Below are 16636 nucleotides of genomic sequence, written 5' to 3' on the forward strand. Positions count from 1 at the left end.
CCTAAAAAAACTCTTAAAACTACATTCCGTGACACAAAACAGTATTATTTTTAAAATTGTAGTGGATTTGGGCATCCGCCATGACACTCGCTATGAGAAATAAGGCAACTTCGGCAAGCGGAGTGATACAAACGGTGAAACGGCTGTTGGAGTTCTGTTGGACTCTAATATATCAACACTCTTATTAGCCAATCAGATTTGAGTACCAGAAATATATATATATATATATATATATATATATATGCACATTCATAATGCCATCATAACATTCTACTTTTTTTTTGCATTTAATATTTCATTTAAATAAAAATAAAGTATAAAGACATTATAACAAAAATGAACAAAATGTTCTATTCAAATAGTGTGAGTATATATATATATATATATAATACATATGGTGTACTTCAGAAATGATTAAGATCAGACCCTTTTTTCATCTTATGTGAGTTATGCTAAAATGCTTTTTAATTTATCTTAATATTTATAAATTAATATTATATTTTAAAATTATATTTATTAAAATTTTATAAAAAGGAATATATTTTGATTTAATAAAATATTTCTCATTTTTTACATGTTTTATATAATATGTTTCTCCAGTCTGAGTTATTTGTTGTATTCAGCCTTTACAATAGAATAACAATCACACTCTAATAAAAGCTCTGTGGAACATGTTCAAATACACTGCTTTCTTATAGAAACTGCTTAATGTTGGGTATATGTTTGTTTTTATACGAGCACTAGTGCTATGCCATTGATACTGTTGTAACAGTCTGTTTCCAGACCATTCAAAAAAGATCATCAGATCCATCTCATGGATGTCCATCTATCTATCCTGACATTCATTCCATGTGAGCACTATTGGGCAAAACCCAGTGGCTGTTCGTCCCAGTGGTGACGCTGGTAACTGATGGACCGTGACTTTAAAACCATCAGAGTCCATCAGCCTGTGGCTACACTGTATGTGTGTGTGTGTGTGATTAACACATGAAGCCACCAGACACAGTTTAACATCTCACTCATTACTCTTTCCGCCTCCTAACGTTACAGTACACACTCCCTGGAGAGCGTGTGTGTGTTGTGGCGAGGGAGAGGTGCGAGTCTATATCGGGCTGTGTTCCAGCCAGTAATTGATGATGCGTAAGCAACAGCCTCCTTCTGATGATGCGTACACAGCTGAGACCAACATCTCACGAAAACACGGCCAGCTCATATTTCATCCCAAAAATTAAATGAAGAAAATAAGAAATTATGTTACGTAACGGAAAAAAAGCCTGTTTTTTGAACCATTCAAATTGTGTTGCATTGAGACGTTATTTGCATGACAGTTAAGCACATTTGTCCTCATAATGCTAATGCAATCAAAACATTTTACTTTGCAGTTTTCTTTTTTTTCCCAGTTGCATTTAACTGTATCATTAGTATAAATTAACATAATATTTTATTTAAAACAGTATGAACACATTACAATAAAAACTTTGATCTATCTATCTATCTATCTATCTATCTATCTATCTATCTTTATACATTTATAGCTTTATGCTAAACGCTCTAAATTATTTATTATTATTAAATGTATTAAATCATTTTAAACTATAATATATATAATAATATTTATTTATTTTTGCATTAAAATAATGAGAATGTGAATGTTTACATCACAATAATGAATATATAATGCAAAACTCCTAATAGTCCTAAAACTAGGCTTTTTCTTCAGCAATTAATTTTTTAATGACTAAAAATAGTATACATTTAAAAGAAATAATAATAATAATAATAATAAAGTAAAATAAAACAATAACAATTTATTTTAATTTTGGTATAAATATGATCTAGGTGTGTTCTTTACAGGTTTATAAGATTCACTCAAAGCGGGAGGAGAGGTATCTTATTTTCCTCTTGAGACACACACACACACACACACACACACACACACACACACTGCTCAAATCCCCAAAGATCTGCATGGATACGACTCAGAGACACACCAGGACACTGTTTGACCCAAGCGCTGTTTTCCTGAACTTTTGTCTCATTGAGATTCAGATAAAGTTTCCTTATAATGAATGGGGTCAGTTTTATGGAACGATATTTTATCTGATGGGAAAGAAATAATTCATTTAATGCATTTCCTCAGATTTTTAGCCAGCTCACCAAGTGGCCTGTCCCAGTGTGAGAGCTGGAATTGCATGCCTGTGCACACAGGAAATGAATTCAATGCAAACACAGTAAACAACATGAAAAGTTTATTGCGAAATTAACCAAATCATTATCACTAATCAACACGCTGTAGCCAAAAACTCACTCACACGCGCACATATTAATGCATGCAGTCAGAGCAGGGTATGTGCTGCATGTCAAGATGAGATCTCAAATCTTAATAGATGGCATTAAAGCATTATGTATGGTTGACTAAGCAGTCAGTGAGGTGATGTTATGGGCTGTTTTCTTGAAGGAAAGAGAGCGCTTTGAACTCCACGCCAAGAGATTTCCCTCTTGCTGTCTGTTTGTGTTCGTATAATAACTCTCATGTCATATGAAGTCAAAAGATTACACATGATTTAAATTCCTTTCCTGATGAGAAAACCAAAATAAACCTCAATTTCCATAAATGCTTGCAACAAACAGGTTGCAAATGCATTCATAAACATCCATAGCGTAATACATTTGATTTCTATACACACTGCAGAAATCCAAACTAAATCTTGATTATGAAAATAATTTTTTTCTTTGTCAGGTAACTTATTGCAGTAGTTTATTTTATTAATTAAATAAATTTCGATTAACAAATACATTTTTAAGTGTCAGATCATATATTATATATATGTATTTATTTATTTGTATTAATTGTTATGTATATATAGTGTACATTATTTTTATTAATAAATATACAAATTAATATTAATAAGAATATATTTAAATTTAGTAAAATATTTATATATTTTGTAAAATAATAATAATTATTATATTGTATATATTCTATTAATCAATTAAATAATTGAAAAACAAACAAACAAAATATATATAGTATACATTTTTTATGAATAAATATATACAAAATAAATGTTTATATATTTCATATAATAGTAATAATAATAATAATAATGCATATATTTAATTCCATTTTATTGTACATTCTTATAAATGTACAAACATAAAAATGTTTTTGTATGTCTCTTTGCTTTTCCAGCTTGGATTAAGATTAATATTCATCTTACAATACAGGCCCATAACAAATTAACTCTGATAAAAGCCAGATCTATTGAAGTTAAGCTTTGAAATTTGTTGTGAAAGTTCTGATCGCTAACCATGAGGAAGTCGGTGAGTTCGCTGTTGAGAAGTTCCTTCAGCTCCCCTTTACTGAGTTTGTATTTGTCTCCCTCGCTCCCTGAGTAGTTGTGAAAGACGGTGATGAGCGCATCCATGGCTCCCTCCAGTTTACTGGGCATTACTGCTGCAGAGCACCTGTGGAGCAGACAGGAGACACATACAGTTCAGACTGACCTGCTCCTGGACATGCATAAGTATTTCGTGGCCATATTTACAAACAAACTCTTCAAATGTATCACAGTATTTTTTTCTGGACATAGCAGCATGTCAATACTAGAGCACACAATACAATAATCATTCGGTACCGAGATGTAAATCAAAGTGCAATCACTCTCCAATGGTACTCCCACAGCCAAGTGACCAATTTTGCAAGGTTAAAACCCATTTTAGAAGTACAAACTTAACAAGTTATTAGACATCTTTGAAATATCAACTGAGGTCTAAAGTTTGCTGGCAAAGAGAAAGATGTGTCTTACCTCGTTGAGAGCTGAGAAGTGAAGTTCTGTGTGTTGGTGAACAAACTGTTTTCAGGAGTGGATGAAGTTGTTTTTGAGTAACCTGTGCAGGAAGGACCATCCTCTGTTGTCGTGACGATGCACGATAGCTCAGGTGTTGCACCATAGTAACCCTGTGACCTCAATCCGCACCCTTCCATACACCTGCACTGAAAACACACTCCAAATAAAAGAGCAGTGGCCTCCTGAGAGCCCTCCACACACGCGCGCGCACACACACACACACACACACACGTTTGTTTCTGTGAATTGTGGGGACTTTCCATAGACTTCTATTACTTTTATACTGAACAAATGATATTTTCTATCCCCTAACCCTAAACCTACCCCTTACAGAAAACCTGTTTGCATTTTTACACTTTCAGATAAACATCATTTACTATTTTTAATAATTTTTTCCCCTCGTGGGGACCGCAGGCCGGTCCCCACAATGTCAAAAATGTAAAGTTTTACTATCCTTGTGGGGACATTTGGTCCCCATAATATAGCATAAACAAGCACACACACACACACACACACACACACACACACACAGAGCATATGCAGAAATTTACTTTATGAGTCTTTTTTGCTCAATGTCTTTTAATCTACTGATGTTTTTGTGATTTTAGATGGATGTTTCAGGTATATGTGATGGAAGTCAGATGTACAAGTGTTCATCACATTAACTGAACCATGATCCATGATTAAAACATCACAAACACAGTTTCCAAAGATTTTCTCTTCATTGTTCTTCATTCAACATTTTTGGAATTTTGAAACAGATAACAAAGATGCCATTTTCCCTTAAAATAAATGACCATAATCTGTTATATAATGTTATGACATCTATTCACTATCATTCAGAAGTTTGGGGTCTTATTTCAAGAAATTAATACTGCCATTAAGCAAGAATGCATTCAATTAATCAAAATTGACAGTAAAGACATTTAGAATGTTACAAAACATGATTTTTATTTCAAATAAATGCTGTTCTTTTGAGCCGCTCTTTCCTGAAATAAATGTATCACTGCTTCCACAAAAATATGAAGCAGCACAACTGTATTCGACATTGATAATAATAAGAAATGTTTCTTGAACAGCAAATGAGCATATTACGTAGAATGATTTCTGAAGGATCATGTGACACTGAAGACTGGAGTAATGATGGTGAAAATTGAGGAATAAATTACATTTTACAATATATTCAAATAGGAAATAGTATTTTAAATAATAATATTTCAAAACTTTACTGTTTTTATACAGTATTTCTAATCAACTTAATGCGGCATTGGTGATCAAATGAAACTCAGTCAAAACCAATAAATGAGGGTACCGACCCCAAACATTTACTAGGCTGATTAACTAGCTTAACCAGCAAGACATTCTTGGTCAACCTGCTTCATCAGAAAGATCATGCTGGTTGACAGCACCAAATCATCTATAGCAATCAAACCAAGAAATTCATGCTTTTAAGAGTGAACTAAAGTAGAACAGAAGCTAGAAAAATGCAAAACATTAAAAGAGAAAGGAACAAGACAATGTGATTTTAAACAGAACTTATTTATAGGAAATGCCTTTGTGATTATGTTGATGGAGATGGCATGACATTTTGGCAACTAGAAATGGCAGAGGCCCCCAGGCGTCTCTGGGACCCCACATGGGGCCTCTATAAACTGCCTGCCCCGAGTCAAAAGGGCCCACCCCTATGTGTCAATACGGATGGAGTCGTGGAATCTGACATCTCACATGATTTGATTTCATTCATGTCCACAGCACAAATGGTACAGGTTTAATTAAATATGAATAGGGGGAAGCTTTCCTTATCCTAAGTCCCTCTAAAAGCGTTTCATCAGCATCTCTGTCGTAGATGCATAAAAGAGCTCTAATTTGGGTCATTAAGTCATTGCAACGGATCAAATAACAAGGCCTATTACCTCTGCCTGGGGAATGAGAGAGTGAGTGAGAGAGAAGATAAGAGACTATTATTAAGATTCTGTACTTGGCTTATCACTTGACTGGAGCTCATTTATTTAATCATGTGATTATTAGTGATTCATAGTACTAGAAGACCAGTACTAGAATCTGAATGCAGATGGAGAGAGAAGGATATGCTTTAAGGTTGTTTTCTGGTTGTGTTTTCAGTTGTGATATACATAGGGTTAATTTAGGATAATTGGGCCATTTTCCCCCTCAGTCACCTCAACGGCAAAAAGCATCCCAATTTACCTGAATTCTCCCTATATGGTTGGGCATATGTGGCTTAATTCTTAAGGCCCGTTCACAGAAAGAACTATAGCTATAATCATGACTATATTAACTTCAACACGATAACATAGTGTTTATTATAAGTTTGCGCCTCAGTTTTGTTGTCTGCTGCATAAAAAGTGTACAAGTGGGGAAAATAATTATTTGATCCCCTACTGATTTTGTAAGTTTGCCCACTTACAAAGAAATGAAGGGTCTATAATTTTTATGGTAGGTTTATTTTAACAGATAGAGAGAATATCAAGCAAAAAATCCAGAAAAAACAGGGGATCAAATAATTATTTTCCCCACTGTATTTTTGTGACTTTGAAGCCCCGTACAGTTAAGCGAGTGGAATTTACTGTCATAAATATATCACAGTGGATAGCTGTACACGTGCATTTGTTGCGTCTCTAAAGCAACCCGAACTTTTCGTGGAATTTCGTACCTGCTCAACATTCGCCTAAAACAATTGTTTGGGGAGAACGCTGGAAAGAAATAAAAGCCATTCACCATATTAGTTAGTGTACTATTCTGAAACTGCATAAAATTACTTGAGATGCTCGAGCTCTTTAGAGTGACTGTGTTTGGATACTGATTGGCTGTCAATGTATTTATCATTCATCAGCCGGAAAAAAGTGATTCCAACTGTCCCTTACGAAAATTAACCATGGTTTTATTAGGCCTATAAGAAAAGTGTAGTAACCATGTTTTTTGGCATATTGATCACCATTTGTATAACCACAGATTTACCATGGTTAAACTAGCAAAACCATGGTTAATTTGTGATTGCCATTGTTTTACTACCATGGTAACCATGCTTTATTTGTAGTAAAACTATGGTAATATTTTGTAAGGGGTGGCTATACCATTATTATGATGGGGACTTCCCTAATGGTAAATTTTAAAGGCCTAGGTATAGTTATCATAGTGTGAACGGGATAGTTGTTATTCACAGTGTGAACGGACCGTTTTTGCTCTATTCTTTCTGCATGATTGTCTGTTTCAGCTTGTTCAGAAAGCTTCAGTGCTTCGATTGGAAAATCCAGTAACATCCTCCAAGCAAAGGCATTTACGTCACGACTATTATTGCTCGAAGGAACGGGACTTGATGACGTATGCAGCGTTCTTGTTTTCCTAAAACTACGCTATTAATCCCATGGAGTTACTCTTAGGTCTAAGAGAACTTCAAACCTAAGACTATTAATTTGTTAAAATCAGTATTTATTTAATATTGCGTTCCGGACAGTTTTTTTCCCCCCTAAAATATAGTAGTGTTTCGAGATCTCTTTCTCTCCAAGGATGAAGCCGAGTCTATTTTTTACTCCTGATCTCACCTGAGGGAGAGCAGAGGGGGGGTGTCAGGCCGAGGCTCAGGTGTGTTTCACCCCCAACCCTGCAAGCTAAAAGTGTTTTCCGTTCATTAAGATGATGAAACATTTCCCTTCTAAGTAGGCTACTGTGTGAATTAGAGTGAGAGAAACCTATTGAATTTACTGTGCTTGGAGGCCAGTGACCCTTATAGTCACACACAAATCCGTAATTTGTTCATATAATGTCTCAGTATTCGTACTACTGCAGTTGTCTAAACACCATTAAAGTAAACAGCACAACTTGGTAGTTTCATCACATCTTGAGACGACAGGCAGCATGTTGCGATCTGCTGTTTTAATGGCAATGTGTTTCTGACCTCTAGTGGCTCAGCTTTGGTAATACCAGTGATAGTTCAGTATCATTGAGATACTCTGGAAGTTTTTATTACAATTTTGAATAGGAAACAACTGACACTACCATTCAAAGTTTGTGGTCCATGAGATTTAAAAAAAAAAGTTTTTAAAAGAAGTCTCTTATGCTCACCAAGCCTGCATTTATTTGATCAAATATACAGTACAAACAGTAATATTGTGAAATATTATTACAATTTAAAATAACTGATTTCTATTTGAATATTTTTTTAAATGTAATTTATTCCTGTGATGCAAAACTGAATTTTCAGCATCATTACTCCAGTGTCACATGATCTTTCATAAATCATTCTAATGTGCTGATTTGCTGCTTAAGAAACAAACCTGTTATCAAGTGCATAAAGGCTGTTCATCTACAAAGACAATCTATTTTGCCAGGTAAGAGAATTTGCTCCCATAACTAACCCATAATCCTAATTTAACAACCTAATTCTCGCAAAAGTAATCTGCACAGGTAAATAAATATTGCGACAGGTCTGTTGCAGTGTAAATACCTAAACAGCAAATGTGAAATGTCTGTATCACACTGCATGTTATGTAAGAGCTGCAGGCTAGAATTTATCGACAACTCACTGCAACCAGATGATGATGAGCAACTTGAGCAGCTACAGGACCGGACAGCTAATCCTGGTGCTCCTGAAGGCTCTTCCCAGCAATTCAACCAAGCTGAAACCTCCGTCAAGCTGTAGTGGCTTTGACTGAGCGTCTGTGATGAGAAACAATGCCAGTTCAAGTCTCACCAGAACACAAAATACTGAAAACTTCACTTTTATGTTAAAGGAATAGTGCTCACCCTCAGGTCATCCAAGATATACATGAGTTTGTTTTTTCATTGGAACAGATTTGGAGAATTAGCATTACATAACTTGCATTACATCAATGAATCCTCTGCAGTGAACGGGTGCCGTCAGAATGAGAGTCCAAACAGCTGATAAAAACATCACAATAATCCACACCTCTCCTGTCCACCAATTAAATCTTTTGAAGTGAAAAGCTGCCTGTTTGCAAGAAACAAATTCATCAAGACATTTTTAACTTTAAACCATTGCTTCCAGCTAAACTATAAGTCCTCTGTCCATAATATTGATTTCTCCAGTGAAAAAGTTCTGCATCAGGAGAGAAATATGCACAGATCAAGCACTGTTTACAACTGTCCAACAGTTTTAAATGAATACATTAGCGGATTTTGATATGAGAGGATAACAGTGGATGGTCTTTTTCACAATTTTTCATGGATTATGGACTCATATTTTGGACAGGAATGACAGTTTAGAGTTAAAATGCCTTTAACAAACGCAGCCTTTAACAAGATGTTAATTGATGGACTGGAGAGGTGTGGATTACTTCTGGATTAATCTGATGTTTTTATCAGCTGTTTGGACTCTCATTCTGACGGCACCCATTCACTGCAGAGGATCTATCGGTGAGCAAGTGATGCGATGCTAAATTTCTCTGAATCTGTTCCAATAAAGAAACAAACTCATCTACATCTTGGATGGCCTGAGGGTGAGTAAATTTTCATTTTTGTGTGAACTATTCCTTTAATGCAAAAACATGTATACATTGTTATGCATTATAAAGGAACAGCTGACTTGAAAATTAAATGTACTCATTTCAAACCTGCATACATTTTATTTGATAAAACAATAAATAATATATTTTATACTTTATATGTTCTTGCTGGAATACACAGTCAATGCAAATTAATCACCATAATTTATATGCACTGATATGAATAGCTTACATCATGTCAGTTAAAAGCTTTTAAAAAATTACACTTCACCTTTAAGCATTAACACACTGCATCTCATGTCAATCAGCCTGTAATGACTCATATTTTTATTCAGTGTTTGTATCCAGCTTTTCACACAGATTTCTGTGATTTATTCATGCATCCTGTACTAACAATTAGTTTACAGATATATACACTGAAAACAAATCATACAAATCAAAAAATCCTGTTGTCCCTATCATGGAGGATGTTTTTTGCGTGAGAAGTGGATCATTAATGACTCCATAGAGAGCAGCTCAGTGGCCGTCTGCCCTGTCCTGCTCTCAACTTCTTTCTGTTCGAACAAACCAACTTTATTCTGTAGAGAAATTCATGCATGACCACAGTGACACCAACTGCAACTTCCTGGTCTGAAAAACGTCAAAATATAAACAAGGGCTTTTCATCTCTGTGAAGGCCTGACAGAAAAGCTATGATTAATGAGAGACAGAAAGAGAAAAAGCGAGAGAAACTAGGCTGCACAGGCCAACTCATCCTTATACAGAGATGGGTTGTTGTTTATGATGCATTTACTCAAGTCTAGCCAGACAAACATAGGAATATTAATGGAAATGTTGTGTAATGTCAGTTTATGTTAATGCCATGCTAATTAATTTATATTAATTGAAGGTTTTAGAAGGTGCAACAAGAAATGAGATGATGTGGAGAAACTTCTGAAATGCTGTAATGTTGAGGTCAGTTGCTATATACCAGGGGTGGCGAACGTCGGTCCTGGAGAGCCGCAGCCCTGCAGAGTTTTGATTCAACCCTAATCAAACACACCTGAAGAAGCTAATCAAGGTCTGAATGGTTACTAGGAAGCTACAGGCAGGTGAGTTTTAATTAAGGTTGGAGCTGAACTCTGCAGGGCTGCGGCTCTCCAGGACCGGAGTTCGCCACCCCTGCTATATACGTTTCAACATCCACCTGTTACACAAATACAACTTAAAGCAGTTAAAGGAACAGGTCACCTAAAATAAAAACTGTCGATTTTCTCACAAAATGGGAATATAACAACGTCTAATACGGGAACAAATCATTTTCAGAGTCAGATTTTTTCAATGACTCGTTTGATCAAGTTCACAGTAAGTTCTGAATTGTCGTTTACTGAAAATCTTCATCTGAGCTCTGATGCATTCATGACAGAAGTAACAAGTACAATTTTAAGTTTCTCATGCAAAACTATCGTATGCCTTCAGCTAGGACTTGAAATACAGTGCATGAGTTGTATGGACCCGTTTTATAATACCTTTGTGGTGCTTTTGCATTTTTTTGATGCTTAAAAACTCTCGATTCATTGCAAGTGCATAAAATGAGCAAACCCTACATTAATAGGGACATCGCCTATTAAGGAATTCACCTTTTCCTTTTCAAAGAACAAATTTATGTAGGTTTAGAAGAAAAATGTTCATTTTAAAGTGTGCTATAAGTGAACATCTCAAGATCTAATTCCAAAACAAAAGTCATTTTTTACAGTTATTTTAATATTGTTTGTATTATTATTCTATTTATTCATATTTTGAATAAACTTTTATTTTTAGATTTTCAATAACATTACATTTTAAATAAAAAAAAAAATAAATAAAAATTTAGTTTAACTTTTAATAATTGTATGTTTTTGCCATTTTTATAAATGTTTGTTTATTAAATATTTCTATACAGCTTTAATGTATTTTTCCTTAGTAATTTTAGTACTTCAAATTAAACCTATTTATTTTTGAAGTATATAATTTTCGTTTACATTTTTACATCTAATATTTGTTTTCTTTTATTTCAGCTTTATTTCAGTTAATGAAAACATTTTTTTAATAACTTTCTAAGGACCCAAATGCTGTGCAAGAGATTTGTTTAGCAAAGTGACTCACTGCTAAATGCATAAAACCTGAAAATTGTTTTGTTATTGACAATCAGTGGCTGTGCACATTTAAATGCACGTTATATGTCTCTTGATTGCGGTTCTTGCGTATATACATTCACACCGCAGAACTAATAATGACATTTAAATTCGAATTACGAATTTTTGCGCATTGTTTGAACTGCAATGAATCAATGTCCATCTCTGGTTATTAAAACTAAATGCAGTGCAGATGATTCAAATCAAATAGACACTTCACAGATCATTGAGACATCTCTGCTTCTTTCTCCCCATTTCTAGGTCAGAAATGAGTGGCGCAGGAACGTTTCAGCTGGTCAAATGTTGGATCATCCTCAAACTAACAATGAAAAGAGCGTTCACTCACAGACACACACACCATACCAAGAGAAGAGGAGCGTGGGGGGGTGAGAGAAAGAGAAAGAGAGAGAGAGAGAGAGAAACGCTACAGATGCAGGAGGTGGTGCTTGGACACATTTTAGAGGCGTAAAGGCCTGCCTCATTTGGCGTAGATCAGATCTTTTACAAAAAGCCACATCCAGCACTCAAAACAAGAGAAAGTCGCCGCCGGCTGCTGCCAGCATCCTCACCCCACCGCAGGAGTAACAGCAGCCTGGCTGTTGCATCAACAACACGTAGCTGGACATGAATCCCGGCAGTCTGCGTGGCGTTCTGGACGTCAGCAACACAACCTGGGCTCTGTCGGAGCGCTCTGTGCTGCAGCCCATGTGGGATTACCTTCAGCAGAACCATGAGAGCACCTTGCGCTCGCCGCTGTTTCCCGTCATCCTCTCGGTGTCCATGTACCTGGTGCTGGTGTTCTTCTACACCGTGCTGGACCTGCTGGCTCCCACCTGGCCCTCCATCCGACGCTACCAGATCCACCAGGACCGTACCATCACCTGGTCCAACATCGGCTCCACTTTGGCGCTCACCACATACAACCATCTGCTCTACATCTTCCCCGCGGCCGTAGCCCAGTGGCTCTGGCGGCCGCCCGTGCCGCTGCCCCGCGAGGCGCCCACGCTCACCGCCTTCCTGCTGGGAATCGTGGGCTGCACCGTGGTGTTTGACTTCCAGTACTACTTGTGGCACCTGCTGCATCACCGTGTCGGCTGGCTCTACCGCACCTTCCACGCGCTCCACCACCAGTATCGCCAAACCTTCAGCCTGGTTACGCAATACCTGTCCGCTTGGGAGCTCTTCAGCGTGGGCTTCTGGACCACTGTAGATCCTTTGCTCCTGCAGTGCCACTGTCTCACCGCCTGGGCGTTCATGCTCTTCAACATCTGGGTGTCCACTGAGGACCACTGCGGGTACGACTTCCCTTGGGCGATGCATCGTCTGGTTCCCTTCGGCCTTTGGGGTGGAGCGCTGCGGCACGACGCTCACCATCAGCAGCCGGGCACCAACTTTGCACCTTTCTTCGCCCACTGGGACTGGCTGGGGGGAACCGCAACCATGCCGGCTCCTGTGAAGACAAAAACGCGGAAAGAAAGGGATGAAAAGGAAGCCTGACGCTCTGCTTTCCCTTTCACACCCTCGCTCTCATCTCTCTCTTCACTCCATCTGTCCCGCCCTGTCTCGCACGTTCCCCGTCGCTATTCATCTTCTCCCTGAACTGCAGATCAAGTGTCTTACTAACAAACTAGTAGAGAAGCAAGCAGCACATTCCCGGCGAAAGCGTCCTGCTCCTTGAATGTATAAAGTATCTTTTCTTGCAAATCTATCTATTTTTCTAAATAATAATAATAAAAAAACTCTTTAGCATTTGATGGCCAATTTGTGGAGTTTTGTGGCATATCTCAGGTTTGTAGTTTTGGCCTAATGTCTTTCAAAAAGATTATGCGTGTTCAAAATGGCTTGTATTCCAATGCTTGTTATTGTATTTTGTCACTTTTTACTAAACTTGAGTCAATAAAATGCTGTGTTGTTTGTTAAGTTTACCTTCAGCTGTGTTGATATGCATTCGAGGATGCTTTGCAACCTAAAAAAAAACCACGCTGACCGTTATAAATGTTAGAGAAGAGGAGCGTATGAAGTAACTGTGTGGCATGTTGGCTAACACAGTTGGCTCACTGTGATTGCTAGAAAGATCTAAGACTACTTACATCATCATCCCTGCTGCTGTTTGTGTTTGCTAATATAAATTCAAAATGTTCAAAATACAGACAACACAAGTAATTTTGAGCATGATAATTGGGTTGACAGTCATTGTAAAGTTTAAAGGCACAATTTACTCAGCCTAATGTCATTCCAACTTTGTATTACTGTCTTTCTTTCGTGAAACACAAAATGAGATGTTTGCCAGAATGTCCGAGCTGCTCTTCCAGCAAAAGTGGATAGTGATTTAGTTGTAAAAACAAGACAAAATGCACTACATTCCATGCCTTCTGAAGCCATATTGTACATGTGTGTGACAATCAGACCAAAATTTAAGCCACCAGAGCTCTGAAGATTGTGTTTACTTTAAAAATGATGCATCATACCTGGTTGTACATCATTGAGGCTCTTCTGGTCTTGAACATCACATGACTGATCAAGTAAAAAAAAAGTGACTGTATATAACATTTGAGAACTGCATAAGGCTTAAAGGAATAGTTCATACATATGTCATAATTTACTCACTGTTATTCCGTTTTGTTCAATGAAACAATCTGATTTTGAGTTGCTCTTACAGCGAAAATAGATAGTTTTATACTGCCAAGGTGTAAAAAAAAGACAAAAAGCTCCATAAAATGTGAGTTCTGCACTCTATTCCAAGTCTTTTGAAGCCATAAGATAGATTTGTGTGCGAAACAGACCTTTTGTTCATTTTGTTCATTTCACTTTTTGATATATCATGCCAAGTGGTACGTCACGAAGGCTGAACAATATTGGTTGACACTTGAGAACTGCATTAGGCTTAAAGAGACCCAAAAATGAGCCAAAAATTTGGTCATAATTTACTCACCTTCATGTCATTCCAACTCCATATCCTTCTTACTTCCATGAAACACAACATGAGACATTCGGCAGAATATCTGAGCTGCTCTTCCACTGAAACTACATGGTGATTTATTCTGCCAGGCTTTTAAAAAAAGACAAAAAAGCACCATAAATTGATAGTTGTGCACCATATTACAAGACTTCCGAAGCCATACCATAGATTTGTGTCCAAAAGAGAGCTCTGAAATCTCATTTGCAATTATGGTAAATATAAAAAAGCACTTTTTGACATATAGGATGCTAATGCTATTGGTTCTCATATATCACCTGACAAATCATGCTATGGCAAGTTTAATAAAAAGTCATTTTAATATTTTGCTATTTTTCGACAAATAAGATATTTTAAAGACTGCCAGGGTCCAAAACAACATTTTATCTCATTGACCTTAAAAGCACAGACAAAACACTGTTCAAAATATTTTCAGAGTCAGGTTTGGAACACCATGAGGGTAAGTAAATGAATTTTTATTTTTACATGAACTATTTCTTTAAATTTTGGTCAGTTCTTCACACTAAGGTATCAAATGGCTTCAGACGACTTGGAATATAGAGTATGATTCGTATGGACTACTTTTATGGGTTGAAATTACAATAGGGAACATAAATTAAGACAAAATTCTAGAACTATAGAAAGAAATGTGAATGTGTAAATGTGTTTACACTTTAGGATATGGATGTCCAACCGGCCTGAACATACGCCACAGCATGCATTGTTTGTTTTCAGCCATCATTCGGTTCTATGCCACACTATGCTATTCGACAGTTTTACATATGAGAAGCCCGTAGAGAATCTGGGCTGAGATCAGTCTACAGCCAAAGCAGAGAGGCAATGCTAATTAATCATCTTCTCTTTCAGCCTCCTACTGATCCCTCTGGCACATGGAGAATAGCTCTTCATGCTTTAAAAGAGAGCGAGAGAGAGAGAGAGAGAGAGAGGAGAGAGAAAGAGACATTCAGATCAAGTTGGCTTATGACACCAGGAACTGAACAATTTCTGATATGATTCAGATTTTTTCAATTTAAGATACCAGCGTGCAGTGTCGTACAACACAGATGACCTTTCGCATAGGGGGCGGTGGTGCTATCTGCAACCTTTGGCTCGCTCAGAGGAGGCCAAACAAACAAAGAAACATGAAAATCGGAGCTTCGCGGCGTTTGTGCATGCGAGGCTGAGCAGTACCTGGCTTTCGTCCAGCAGCTCAGTATCTCTGAAGACCTCAGGCTGAGCTCTCTGAACAGTAAGTTGTTATCTGCAGCTCAGCACAGGAAACACTGGAACATTTCCCATCAGGCACTGTTGTGGACGCCTCCCCCTCTGGCACTGCAACAGAGGGGTCCTTGAGGAATGTGGAAACTGGGAGAAAATGTGGACTGTGTTTTAAGCAAGTAGTTATGCAGGAGAGATAAGACAATGCTTAGACAAATCAACGAGTTGTCTGTGAACATCAGAGAGCTCACAATAGAAATGATTGCATTCACATTTACACTGAATAAGATACATCAGCCACCCAAGTTGAAAAGAACTAAACTCACTTCTTTACACTAAATAATATATCACAGAATAATCATCACAGCTCACCATGCTACTTGTATTATTTCTGCATCATATAATATGTATATTTTGCACAGTATGCATATTTTATGTATGCAACACTCTGATTACCTATTTGCAATATACAGCTATGCAAACTATACCGTATCCCACAATGTAATGCATTAGACTTGACCTTCCAATTCCACTGTGTAGAATGAAGTAGAAGCAATATTAGTGCTCATCTCCTGCCAAAAGTCGACATTTTTTTTACCCCAAATTGTATTAAAAAGGCAAAATAACTTTATAACTTGCACACAAAAATAATTGTGCAACAGAGATGCACAAATCTGCAACAGACTACCGTTTGAAACGTTTATAGTTCAATATTGCATACTGTTTTACACATTACTTAAAAATAGTACGTAGTCCATAGTATATACTGTGCAGTAAACAGTACACTAATACTTCATTCTGAACAGCCACTGATTAGACTACATGAGTGCTGCACTTACCAGATCTGTGCAGTAGATGACGCTGTGTTCCATACTCTTCCATCAACGTTAGAAATAGACTAATACAGGTGCATCTCCATAAATTAGAATGTCGTGGAAAAGTTCATTTATTTCAGTAATTCAACTCAAACTTTGAAAA

General features: G+C 36.9%; 2 protein-coding genes across 4 annotated transcripts in view; one reads left to right on the forward strand and one right to left on the reverse strand.

Annotated features, from left to right (window-relative positions):
• LOC107720888 (protein S100-Z-like) overlaps positions 1–15697 on the reverse strand; it is a 16711-nt gene extending 1014 nt beyond the window's left edge. Inside the window, exons 1-4 of one of the 3 annotated variants that reach the window (XM_016528718.1) lie at positions 15632–15697; positions 8393–8525; positions 3810–3992; positions 3312–3468 (exon numbers count right to left, since the gene is read on the reverse strand). In XM_016528718.1, the coding sequence (XP_016384204.1) occupies positions 3312–3468; positions 3810–3988 (336 nt within the window). In that variant the 5' untranslated portion in view covers positions 3989–3992; positions 8393–8525; positions 15632–15697. Of the gene's footprint in view, positions 1–3311; positions 3469–3809; positions 4009–8392; positions 8526–15631 lie in introns of all 3 variants that reach the window. The other 2 variants (XM_016528717.1, XM_016528716.1) reach the window with 2 other exon arrangements.
• ch25hl2 (cholesterol 25-hydroxylase like 2) lies at positions 10553–13150 on the forward strand. Its single transcript, XM_016528715.1, has 2 exons — positions 10553–10675; positions 11746–13150. The coding sequence occupies exon 2, from the start codon at positions 12109–12111 to the stop codon at positions 12979–12981; it is 873 nt and encodes a 290-aa protein (XP_016384201.1). The 5' UTR covers positions 10553–10675; positions 11746–12108; the 3' UTR covers positions 12982–13150.
• Positions 15698–16636: the final 939 nt, after the last annotated feature.

This window comes from Sinocyclocheilus rhinocerous, unplaced genomic scaffold, assembly GCF_001515625.1.
Source record: "Sinocyclocheilus rhinocerous isolate Xijiao unplaced genomic scaffold, SAMN03320098_v1.1 scaffold751, whole genome shotgun sequence".
NCBI classification, from domain to species: Eukaryota; Metazoa; Chordata; class Actinopteri; order Cypriniformes; family Cyprinidae; genus Sinocyclocheilus; species Sinocyclocheilus rhinocerous.

What these genes read in the sequence shown, in the direction of transcription:
- ch25hl2 (XM_016528715.1), top strand. Translation starts at nt 12,109, where the DNA reads ATGAATCCCGGCAGTCTGCGTGGCGTTCTGGACGTCAGCAACACAACC.